The sequence below is a fragment of the Piliocolobus tephrosceles genome, chromosome 2 (genome assembly GCF_002776525.5).
Source record: "Piliocolobus tephrosceles isolate RC106 chromosome 2, ASM277652v3, whole genome shotgun sequence".
NCBI lineage: Eukaryota > Metazoa > Chordata > Mammalia > Primates > Cercopithecidae > Piliocolobus > Piliocolobus tephrosceles.
The window spans coordinates 165,162,271-165,175,853 of record NC_045435.1 but is presented as its reverse complement, the minus strand read 5'-3'; the positions used below and the strand labels follow the sequence as shown (position 1 = coordinate 165,175,853).

The window sequence follows — 13,583 nt, the reverse complement described above, 5'->3', positions numbered from 1 at the left end:
CACCTTATACAAAAATTAATTCAAGATGCATAAAAAAATTAAATGTTAGACCTAAAATCATAAAAACCCTAGAAGAAAACCTAGGCAATACCATTCAGGACATAGGCATGGACAAGGACTTCATGACTAAAATACCAAAAGCAATGGCAACAAAAGCCAAAATTGACAAATGGGATCTAATTAAACTAAAGAGCTTCTGCACAGCAAAAGAAACTACCCTGAGTGAACAGGCAACCTACAGAATGGGAGAAAATTTTTACAATCTACCCATCTGACAAAAGGCTAATATCTAGAATCTACAAAGAACTTAAATGTACAAGAAAAAATCAAACAACCCCATCAAAAAGTGGGCAAAGGATATGAACAGACACTTCGCAAAATAAGACATTTATGCAGCCAGCAGACACATGAAAAAATGCTCATCATCACTGGTCATCAGATAAATGCAAATCAAAACCACAGTGAGATAGCATCTCATATCAGTTAGAATGATGATCATTAAAAGGTTAGGAAACCACAGATGCTGGAGAGGATATTGAGAAATAGGAACGCTTTTACGCTGTTGGTGGGAATGTAAACTAGTTCAACCATTGTGGAAGACAGTGTGGCAATTCCTCAGGGATCTAGAACTAGAAATACCATTTGACCCAGCGATCCCATTACTGGATATATACCCAAAGGAATATAAATCATGCTACTATAAAGACACATGCACATATATGTTTACTGCGGCACTATTCAGAATAGCAAAGACTTGGAACCAACCCAAATGTCCATCAGTGATAGACTGGATAAAGAAAATGTGGCAAGAATACACCATGGAATACTATGCAGCCATAAAAAAGGATGACTTCATGTCCTTTGCAGGGACATAGATGAAGCTGGAAACCATCATTCTGAGCAAATATCACAAGGACAGAAAACCAAACACCGCATGTTCTCACTCATAGGTGGGAACTGAACAATGAGAACACTTGGACACAGGGTGGGGAACATCACACACCGGGGCCTGTCATGGGGTGGGGAGAGGGGCCGGGATAGCATTAGGAGATATACCTAATGTAAATGACGAGTTCACGGGTGCGGCACACCAACATGGCACATGTAACAAACCTGCATGTTGTGCACATGTACCCTAGAACTTAAAGTATAATTTTAAAAAAAGGAAAAAAAAAAAAGTACAGACAACCAAAGCAAAAATAGACAACTGAGATTACATTAAGCTAAAACACTTCCACAAAGCAAAGAAAACAAAAGTGAAGAGCTAACTCATAGAATGGGAGACTATATTTGCAAATTATCCATCTGACAAGAGATTAATAATCAGAATATGTAAGGAGCTCAAACAACTCAATAGCAAAAAACCAAAAATAAATAATCTGATTTTACAATGGGCAAAAGATCTGAATGGATATTTCTTAAAAGAAAACATATGAATGACCAATAAGTACATGAAAAAATGCTCAACATCACAAATCACCAGAGAAATGCAAATCAAAATCACAATGCAGTATCATCTCACTCCAGTTAAAATACTTGGTATCAGAATGGCACGCAATAACAAATGCAAGCAAAGATGTGGACAAAGGGGAACTCTCACACACTGCTGGTGGAAATGTAAATAATTATAGCCACTATGGAGAACAGTATGGAGGTTCTTAAAAAACTAAAAGTAGAACTACCATACGAGGGTAGTGGGAGTATTAAAAGAAGGTGGGTGGTTAATGGGTACAAAAAAATTTAGCAAGAAAAAGACCTAGTATTTGATAGCACAATAAGGTGACTATAGTCCATAATTTAATTCTACATTTATTATTGTACATGATAAAAGAGTATAATTGGATTGTTTGCAACACAAAGGATAAATGCTTGAGGGGATGGATACCCCATTTTCCATGACATGATTATTACACATTGCATGCCAGTATCAAAAATCCCATGTACCCAATAAATACATATATGTACTATATACCCACAAAACTTTTAAAAAAATTATTATACTTTAAGTTCTGGGCTACATGTGCAGAATGTGCAGGATTATTATATAGGTATACATGTGCCATGGTGGTTTGCTGCACCAATCAACCTGTCATCTAGGTTTTAAGCCCCGCATGCATTAGGTATTTGCCCTAATGCTATCCCTCCCCTTGCCCCCATCCCCCAGTAGGCCCCAGTGTGTGATGTTCCTCTGTGTCCATGTGTTCTTATTGTTCAACTCCCACTTATGAGTGAGGACATGCAGTGTTTGGTTTTCTGTTCCTGTGTTAGTTTGCTGAGAATGCTGGTTTCCAGCTTCATTCATGTCCCTGCAAAGGACATGAACTCATTCTTTTTTATGACTGCATAGTATTTCATGGTGTATATGTGCCACATTTTCTTTATCTAGTCTATCACTGATGGGCATTTGGGTTGGGTCCTGGTCTTTGCTATTGTGAATAGTGCCGCAATAAGCATACGTGTGAATGTGTCTTTATAGAAGAATGCTTTATAATCCTTTGGGATTATTTTAAACACTTTTTTTTTTAAAAGAACTACCATATGATCCAGCAATTCCACTATTAGATATATATATACAAAAGAAAGGAAATCAATATATCCAAGAAACATCTGCATTCCCATGTTTATTGCAACATTGTACACAATAGTCAAGATATGGACTCAACCTAAGTACCCATCAATGGATGAATGGATTTTAAAAACATGGTTTATATACATAATGGAATATTATTCAGCCATTGAAAAGAATGAAATCCTGTAATTTGCAGCAACATGGATGGAACCTGAGGCCATTATGCTAAGTGAAATAAGCCAAGCACAGAAAGACAAATTTCACATGTTCTCACTTATATTTCGGAGCTAAAAACAGTAGACCTCATGAAGATTTAGAGAGTAGACTGGTGATTACCAGAGGCCAAGAAGGAATGGGATGGATGAAGGGGAAAGAAAATAATATTCATGTATTTATTACCACTGAACTATACACTTAAAAATGGTAAAGATGGTAAATTATAGATATATATTTTACCTCAACAAGAAACAAATAAAAAATTTTTTAAAAACACAGTAAGAAACCACTACACTTCTGCTAAAATGACTAAGATTAAAAAGACTAACAATATCAAGTTTCAATGAGTATGTGGCGGAATTAGAACCATCATACTTTACCAGTAAAAATGTAAACCTGTTTCCAACCACTTTGGGGAACAGTTGGACAACTATTTAAAAAGTTAAACACACCCAGAAATTCCATTCCTGGGGTCTACCCAACAAAAATAAAAACATGTCCACACAAAGACTTGTAAGTGAATGTTCACTGCCAAAAACCGGAAACAACTCAAATGTTGAGCAACTAGTGAACAGATAAATAAAAGGTGGTACTATATCCACACAATGGAATACTACTCAACAATTTTTAAAATGAATTACTGACATATGAAACAATATGGATGGACCTCAAAAATATTATGATAAGTAAAAGCCAGAGACATAAGTCAAGATATTTTATGATTCCATTTTTATGAAATTTCTAGTAAAGAAAACACTACAGAAATAGAAAAATCAGTGGTTGCATGGAGTTTGGGATGGAAGCAAGGACTGACCATGAATGAACAGGCAAGAGAGAACTTTTTTCAATGATAGAAATGTTAGAATATTAGATTACGGTAATAGTTACACACTTTAAACATACTGCAAATTATCCATTTCCACACCGTAAAAAAAAAAAAAGCCTTTTTTGAGGCCCTATGGAGTCAGGTGATTATGTTCTGTGCAACTTTCTGGGGTTTTGGTTTCATCGACAGCAATATAAAAATACGGAAATATGTAATTCCCTATGTTTAAAGTGCTTTTAAAACATGAATTTCGTATGGTTCAAACTAAATATTTGGGCAACTATAAAAAGAACTGGAGTAAATGAGGCAAGATTAGTAATAGGCAGGCAAACTTCATAAAAAAAGGAAAGGAAACATGAATGGAATTCTGTATAGGCAGAAACTGGGAGAGGGGATTTCTAACATGTAACTAAGCCATTGATGAGACTAGTTGCCAATCTAACACTGTAGTGAAGAGTCACATTTCTTTGTTTCTTTTTTAGATGGAGTTTCCCTCTTGTTGCCCAGGCTGGACTGCCATGGTGCAATCTTGGCTCACTGCAACCTCTGCCTCCCACGTTTAAGTTATTCTCATGCCTCAGCCTCCCAAGTAACTGGGATTACAGGTGCCTACCACCACGCCCAGCTAATTTTTTTGTATTTATAGTACTGATGGGTTTTCACCATGTTGGCCAAGCTGGTTTTGAACTCCTGACCTCAGGTGATCCACCTGCCTCAGCCTCCCAAAGTGCTGGGATTACAGGCATGAGCCACTGCGCCCAGCAAGACTCAACATTTCTAACCAATGGCAATATTAACCATTAAGGAACATGTATAGAATACCAAACTAGTAACAGTGGTTAGCTCTAGAAATGAAAAGAAAAATTGAGATTGAACAATACTTCCCTTTAGAGATTCTGGCAATATGGAAGCATAATGTCATGATACCTGAATCTTACAGGCTATATTATTCATTCATTCTCATATCAAAATCACTCTTTTTGGACATTCATTCCATTCAGTTATTCCAATACTCCTTCATCATCATCACTGTCATTTCCTACCTCCGTGTCACTCTTGTATATTCATTGAGGACTGTGGCACTAAGCAGTCTCTCTCCCAAGCCATTTTCTCCCACTATGCCAGAAGAATTCCATATTCCTAAGATGACCCCAGCCAACATCCTACTCTCTTGGTAGATACTAAGCCAAGTTTTACAAATTCATGTGCCTTCAGGAGTGATGTTGGTAATAATATGAATAAAGCTGAGTGTACATAGGGCTTACTGGCATTCAAATTCAAAATTATAAAAAACACTATGCAAGTTAAACAAAGCTCTTCTGCAAATTAAATTTAACTGGCAATTCATTTCTTTGCTATCTTTCCCAATTCCGGTGTTTCTCAAGTTGTTTAAAATTTTTGTCTTCCACTAATAGATAACAAATAAAGACTCCTTCTTTAAAGTTATTTGAAATTTCCAAATACATCAAATATTGAGACTAAAACCAAATCACAGCTATTGTATCACTGAAAATGTTTTTCTAAACTACAATGGTTCACTACCCTTCCCTGGCCCATTAGGAAATACTACCCTGAAACTACACCATCTCTAAAATATAAAAACCAATTGTCTCTCTTTTTTTTTTTTTTTTTTTGAGATGGAGTCTCGCTCTGTCACTTAGGCTAGGCTAGAGTGCAGTGGTGCAATCACAGCTTACTGCAGCTGGAATACGGTGGTGCAATCACAGCTTACTGCAGCCCCAACCTCCTGGGCACAGGCAATCCTCCCACCTCAGCCTCCTGCATAGCTGGGACCACAGGTGCAAGCCACCTCATCTGGCTATTTTTGTAAAGTCTACCCATGTGGCCCAGGATGGTCTGGAATTCCTGGACTCAAGTGATTCACCCGCCTCGGCCTCCCAAAATGCTAGGATTATAGGTGTGAGCCACTGTGTCCAGCCATCTCACTTTCTTATTGCCAATATATTGGCTCTTCAAATTCTGAGAAACCTTGCTATTTCTCTTTTTACTAATTTTTTTTTTTTTTTTTTTGAGACAGAGTCTCACTCTGTCGCCCACGCTTTAGTGCAACGGCGCAATCTCAGCTCACTGTGACCTCCACCTCCCAGGTTCAAGCGATTCTCCTGCCTCAGCCTCCCGAGTAGCTGGGACTACAGATGCATGCCACCACGCCCAGCTAATTTTTGTACTTTTAGTAGAGACGAGGTTTCACCAAGTTGGCCAGGCTGGTCTCAAACTCTTGACTTCAGGTGATCGGCCTGCCTCAGCCTCCCAAAGTGCTGGGATTACAGGCGTGAACCACCATGCCTGGTCTCTTTTTACTAATTTTGTTAACCTCCTTTTCTTCTGCAGTTCTACTTAGCAATTCCCAGAAATCACTTAAGTCAGGGGTCCTTGCCATTTCATACAAATGTTTTCTCAAAGATCATTAACAAACTCTCTCAAACTCTACTGTTAATGTTCCAGTCATTTGCAGTTTCCAAATAAATAAATCACATGCTTTACTTTCTGCCTAAAATACCTTTCAATTTTTAACTCATACTCATACTAAAAGATCCATGTCAAGTCACAGCTCCCCTAAAAGCCTTCAAACAAGTCTGTCCCCCAACCTCAAACCAAGTCAGGTAAAGTGTTTTCTCTAGCTTCAACCTCTAAGCCCCCGCTGCTTCAACTACACACTTATTTAACAAGCATATAATTTGGAAAATATTTACACTTAATACTAATAAAGGATTTTAAAACTGGAAAAAGCCTTAAAGATAATTTCTGCTTGTCATTTTATAAACTAGTCATTTTAAAACTAAAAAGTTAAGTCATGTAGCCATAGCTATCAACCAGATCTTATCAAAGAGAAACATAAATCTCTTTGTAAAATAGACTCGAAAACAGAAAAAATTTCCAGGTAAACCTCTGCAAATAAACATCAAATTGATTCCCAGGAGACTTTCCCAAATTAGAGATTTGTCACTATCTCAAATCCATCAAAGGTTTGTTCTTCAACAATAGGGATATATTCTGAGAAATGTGCTGTTAGACAACTTCATCATTTTGCCAACATCATTAACTGAATTTACACAAACCTAGTTGACATAGCCTATTAAATACCTAGGATATATGGTATAGCCTACTGCTCCTAGGTTACAAAACTGTAGAGCATGTTACTGTACTAAATACTGTAGGTAACTGTAACACAATAGTAAGTATTTGTGTATCTAAATATAGAAAAGGTACAGGAAAAATACAGCATAAAATATTTAAAAATGGTACACCTGTACAGGGCATTTACCATCAATGAGCTTGCAGAACTGGAAGCAGTCCTGGGTGAGGTAGTGAGTGAGTGGTAAGTAAATGTGAAGGCCTAGAACATTACTGTACTACTACAGGCTTTATAAAAAGTATACACTTAGTCTACCCTAAATTTATATTTTTAAAGTTTCTTTCTTTAACACTAAATTAACCCTAGCTCACTGTAAGTTTTTTATTTTGTAAACCTTAAATTTTAACTTTTTTACCATTTTGTAGTAACAGCTTAAAACACAAACACATACAGCTGTACAAAATATTGTTTCTTCATATCTTTATTCTATAAGTTTTTTATTATTGTTAATTTTTAAATATTATACTTTTAAGTTCTGGGATACATGTGCGGAATGTGCAGGTTTATTACATAGGTATGCATGTGCCATGGTGGTTTGCTGCACCCATCAATCTGTCATCTACATTAGGTATTTCTCCTAACGCTATCCCTCCCCTAGCCCCCGCCCCCAAACAGGCCCCAGTGTATAATGTTCCCCTCCCTGTGTCTGTGTGTTTTCATTGTTCAACTCCCACTTATGAGTGAGAACATACAGTGTTTGGTTTTCCATTCCTGTGTTAGTTTGCTGAGAATGATCGTTTCCAGTTTCATCCATGTCCCTGTAAAGGACATGAACTCATCCTTTTTTTATGGCTGCATAGTATTCCATGGTGCATATGTGCCACATTTTCTTTATCCAGTCTATCACTGGTGGGCATTTGGGTTGGTTCCTAGTCTTTGCTATTGTGAATAGTCCTGCAATAAACATATGTGTGCATATGTCTTTATAGCAGAACAATTTATAATCCTTTGGTATATACCCATTAATTGGATTGCTGGGTCAAATGGTATTTCTGGTTCTAAATCCTTGAGGAATCACCACACTGTCTTCCACAATGGTTGAACTAATTTGCACTCCCACCAACAGTGTAAAAGCATTTCTATTTCTCCACAACCTCTCCAGAATCTGCTGTTTCCTGACTTTTTAGTGATCACCATTCTAACTGGCATGAGATGGTATCTCACTGTGGTTTTGATTTGCATTTCTCTAATGACCAGTGATTATGAGCTTTTTTTCATATGTTTGTTGGCCACATAAATGTCTTCTTTTGAGAAGGGTCTGTTCATATGCTTCACCCACTTTTTGATGGGGTTGTTTTTTTCTTGTAAATTTGTTTAAGTTCCTTGTAGATTCTGGATATTAGCCCTCTGTCAGATGGATAGATCGCAAAAATTTTCTTGCATTCTGTAGGTTGCCTGTTCACTCTGATGATAGTTTCTTTTGCTGTGTGGAAACTCTTTAGTTTAATTAGATTCCATTTGTCAATTTCTGCTTTTGTTGCCAATGCTTTTGGTGTTTTAGTCATGAAGTCTTTGCCCATGCCTATGTCCTGAATAGTATTGCCTAGGTTTTCTTCTAGGGTTTTCATGGTTTTAGGTCTTATGTTTAAGTCTTTAATCCATCTTGAGTTAATTTTTGTATAAGGCGTAAGAAAGGGGTCCAGTTTCAGTTTTCTGCATATGGCTAGCCAGTTTTCCCAACATATTTATTAAATAGGAATCCTTTCCCCATTGCTTGCTTTTGTCAGGTTTGTCAAAGATCAGATGGTTGTAGATGTGTGGCATTATTTCTGAGGCCTCTGTTCTGTTCCATTGGTCTATATATCTGTTTTGGTAACATTACCATGCTGTTTTGGTTACTGTAGCCTTGTAGTATAGTTTGAAGTCAGGTAGCGTGATGCCTCCAGCTTTGTCCTTTGTAAAATTTTTTATTAACTTTTTTCGTTTTAGACTATTAAAAATTAAGACACAAACATACATATTAGCTTAGGCCTAGGATCATCAATATCGCTGTCTTCCACTTCCATATCCTCTCCCACTGGAACGTCTTCAGGGGTAATAACATGTATGGAGCTGTCATCTATGACAACAATGCCTTCTTTTGGAATACTTCCTGAAGGACCTGCCTGAGGCTGTTTTGGTTAACTATTTTTTATAAGTAGAAGGAATACACACTAAAATAATGATAAAAATATATTATAGTAAATATATAAACCAGTAACATAGTCATTTATTATCATTATCAAGTATTATATACTGTACAAAATTGTATGTGCTCTACTTTTTTTAAATGACTGGCAGTGCAGTAGGGTTTGTTTACACCAGCATCACCACAAACATGTGAGTAATGTGTTGCACTATGATGTGACCACAGCAATGACATCAGTAGGTGATAAGAATTTTTCAGCTCCATTTTAATCTTACAGGACCAATGTCATATATGTGAACTGTTTTTGAACCAAAATGTCATTATGTAGCACATGACTGTATGTATAAATGTTTCTGCTGAAAATCAGATTCTCAAATCTAGCCCAGCACCATGTATCTTATACAGAATGCCCATGTGAGATCTTGCTCAACCTATGACAGGGTATTTTCTTGGTCAATCAATTCTGAGTTTTTCTTAACATTTTTAATTGGGGAAACAGGAAGAGATGATCAATAAGAAAGAGAAAAAGACTTGAACATTGTGTGAGAGGTGAAGATAGAGGCATAAAAAGTCAGTATTTAGTTAGACAGAAAATAGTTTTGATTTCTTTATAAATGAGATAGGAGGTGGTATCTCCACTTCTTCCATGACTTGGAACATCTCTTGGATTAATAAACTCTGCCTCTAAAAAGCAAATAGTGCCCCTCCCAGCAGGTATGAGATAACTTCATTCATAATTTGGAGGATTTTTGCAATTATTCAGCATTTGGTGAACATTTCTTAAAAATGCAGAATGCATTATATAAAGCAAAGGAGCTACAAGTTTGGCTTTCGTAAGTCACCCCAGCATAACATTTCTTAAAAGCTGCACAGAAAGAATACCAATTTTAAAAACCAACATTGTTGATATATACTATATCACACATCTATTTATCAAAAGTTTAATGTTCTAACCTGGAATGTCGGAGGCTGTCCTTTTTATTTTTTGCAGAACACAATGTGCATTCACAGCCAACTGCATGAGGCTTGGGTAGAGATACATCCTGTTTTAAGAGCATTGTAAGAATTTCATAGTTGTTACGATGAGCAGCTAAAATGACAGGCGCAACATCCATAGTCGTTGAATACTCAGGATTCTGAATCCGTTCCATTAGTTTCTGAAAAATATTTATATAAATGTCCAAAGTTATCATTTGTGACTTCAAAAAATATATTTATCTGAAGAATGAAATGAAAAAACAGGAAGGCACAAAGAACTTAAGAATTATTTAAGGAATATGTTAAACATCTTGCTTGGACTAAATTTTTCTTTGAAACCTCAAAACTTTAATTAATAAATGCAATGTAATTATAACAGACAAAATCTTCAATAGGTAACATTCATATAACTAGAGATTTGTTTTTTTCCAACAAAGAAGTGAGAATATCTACAGAAATATCTTAGGGAAAAGTGTTTAATTTTCACAAGATTATAGAACCATGTTTGACAAAAATAAAGAACAAGAATGTTAGAAAACTATATTAGAAAAACAAAAATGCTAAAAAAAATAGGGAGAATATTAACGTGGTCGAAAAACTACAAGAATTTCACCTCTATGGCAAACCTTATCACACTGACAGCAATGCAGCTACTTGAAAAGGGTAATAGAAAGCACTCTTCATTTTGTATAATTTTCTATACATTTTCAATCATTACATATACTACTTCCTACTATAAATGCCAAGAAATTTACAATAATGCTAATATTTAATGAGTTCTGGAACTGTTAGGCACTTTACATTTATCATCTCATTTAATTGCCACAGTAGCCTGCAAAACCTAGCATTATAATCCCCATGAAGAAACTGAGGCTCAGAGAAGTTAATGTGCCTGAGCCACAAACGGGGTGGCTGGGTGCTGATCAGAATCGAGGTTTGTATTACTCTGGAGCTAGAGCTCCTTCCACTACAGGAGCCCATGGGTGTGGTAAGAGCATGAAATGAGGAAAGTAACATTAGTAATTAAAGAACCAGGCTTAAATAAAAAGGTTGACTACTTTATAACTATCATATTTTCTTTCTAATACTTCTTTCTTTTTCGCAATATTGTAAAAGTAGTATATATACTTATTATAAAATATCTGAAAATACAGAAAATCAGAAAGAATTTTTAAAATACCCATATTCCTACTACCCAAAGAACATGTTCCAGTACAGTATTTCATTCTAATCCTTTTTCTACTACACCCCCCACCCCCTGACTTTTAAGGACATCTTTGGCATAAACAGTAGGTATCCTAAGAACCAATGATTAAACAGTGGTCCTCAATGTCTCCAAGATCAGGGACCCTTTTAATAATCCATAAAGCAGGATCATTACATAACCCAGAATCTTCAGAAAAAAATAATTCATGCACAGAATTTTGTATGCAATTTGAGGAAGTTCATAGATTCTGTGTTCAAGTATTTTATTTTGCTAATTTACCATAAACAGCTTTATGAAAAGAGCGTTTTCCAAATTTAGGATTATCTCATCAACATAAAAGCCCAGAGGTGGAATTATGGGTCTAAAGGCCATGAACAGTTTTGAAGCTCTTGAAACATATTGTTAAAGTCCTTTTAATAGTTTATATTACCAATAATATACAAAGGTACCCATTTCACACTAAAGTTTCACTTGCCAGCCTTAGGCATGATCACTCTCAATTTATAGTGAAAAATACTATCATGAAATTGTAATTTAATTTCCTTTGATCACTGGTAAGTTTTAATATTTTCTGATATCTGATTTTCCTCCTCTTTTATGACTAATTTGTTTATATGCTTCTTATTTATTGACTGAGGACTTCAAATTAATGGATTTATTTTAAAATTACAGAGAAACCTAAAACTAGTCCTTTTCCATCTTATCATTGCATTACAGGTTATAAAGAAGAAAAAAATATGTATTTAATCCCTTAAGAGAAAAGTGGTCCTCATGTTTCCTATGAAACATACTTAACTGTATGAAAAACACCACTGGATATGCATAAGATTAAAGTTCATAATTCCATTGTTCATAATATAATCTGTATACTATTAAATAAAAAACCTAAATTTGAAAGTCAATTGCCAAAAAGACAATCTGGCAAGCCAAGAATAGAGAATGAATTCATTGAAATGCTAAAAGAATATTACCATTATTGAAATGCTAAAAGAAACAATATTTTTCTTCTGCTTATAGCCAGTTTATATTCCCAGGAGTTATTTAAAATATATAAAAATATTGAATATTGCCTCTCTAGAATTAAAAGGGCTATCAAGATATGATCTTGGCTGGGCCTGTAATCCCAGCACTTTGGGAGGCTGAGAAGGGTATATCACCTGAGGTCAAGAGTTCCAGACCAGCCTGGCCAACATGGTGAAACCCCGTCTCTACTAAAAATACAAAATTAGCTGGGCATGGTGGCACGCACCTGTAATCCCAGCTACTGGGGAGGCTGAAGCAGGAGAATCACTTGAACCTGGGAGGTGGAGGTTGTAGTGATCTGAGCTCACGCCATTGCACTACAGCCTGGGCAACAAAACAAGAGTGAAACTACGTCTCAAAAAAAAAAGAAGATATGATCTTGCTGTCACTGGGTGTATTTAAATAAAAGCTGAATAGAGTAGAGACAGAGTAGAAAGTGGTTTTTGTTGTTGTTGTTTTTTTTTTTTTTGAGACAAAGTTTTGCTCTGTCACCCAGGCTGCAGTGCAGTGGCTCGATCTCAGCTCACTGCAACCTCCACCTCCTAGGCTCAAGCAATTCTCCTGCCTCAGCCTCCCAAGTAACTAAGATGACAGGTGCACAGCACCATGCCTGGCTAATTTTTCTATTTTTAGGAGAGGCAGGGTTTCTCCATATTGGTCGGGCTGGTCTCAAACTCCCGACCTCAGATGTTCCACCCGTCTCAGCCTCCCAAAGGTTCTTTTACTAAGTAGGTGAGGGCTGCCAACACTAAGATTTAATCAGTAGTGATAATGGTGATTAATAAAACCAGTTAATGGTTCCAGTACTCAAGCACACTACACCCTACCCTTCCCCCACAGGAAAGGAAATGGACTAAAAGGCTAGAAGGTGGGACAGGTGTACCAAAATATAATAATAACTGCAAGATAAATGGCAGAAAATTGAATGCTATTTTAGATATTTCTGATCCTTTGGATAGGGACTATATTCTTAGACCTTTGTTCCTTATTCCTGTTGGTTTCTTACCATCGCTTAAACTAAATGGTACTATCCTCCGGAGAAAGTCACACTTTTGTAACAGTCTGAAAGATTTTTCAGTTAATATATAAAATAAAGTATACAATTTAGCAGAGCCTCTCACAGTTCTCAAACATAGCAGAGAGTCAACAACCAATTTATAATTCTTTCTTAAAACAGTATTTTTCTTCTGCTTATAGCCAGCCTATATATCTAGCAGTTATTTAAACTGCTTGTTTCACTATATCGTCACCAATAATGAATGTTATCATGTTTAAAATTTGATAAAAAACAATAAAATTAGCATTTATGTAGTAGTGACTATCCTCCTAATTACAAAGCAATAAAGAAAAATAAAAAGAGTACAAAAAATCTGTAATTTGATTATTCAATGAGAGATGATGATTGTTAGGTAACATTTTGTTGCATTTCCACACAGTCTCTTTTCTATGCATATTTTTAAGCTTGGATCAAATTATATG

At 36.0% G+C, this 13,583-nt stretch overlaps 1 protein-coding gene across 5 annotated transcripts in view; it reads right to left on the bottom strand.

Moving 5' to 3' along the window:
* TRPC1 (transient receptor potential cation channel subfamily C member 1) overlaps positions 1–13,583 on the bottom strand; it is an 83,153-nt gene that overhangs the window by 49,520 nt on the left and 20,050 nt on the right. For all 5 annotated transcript variants that reach the window (XM_023215353.3, XM_023215354.3, XM_023215355.2 and 2 more), the window contains one exon: positions 9,851–10,053. In XM_023215353.3, the coding sequence (XP_023071121.1) occupies positions 9,851–10,053 (203 nt within the window). The remainder of the gene's footprint in view (positions 1–9,850; positions 10,054–13,583) is intronic.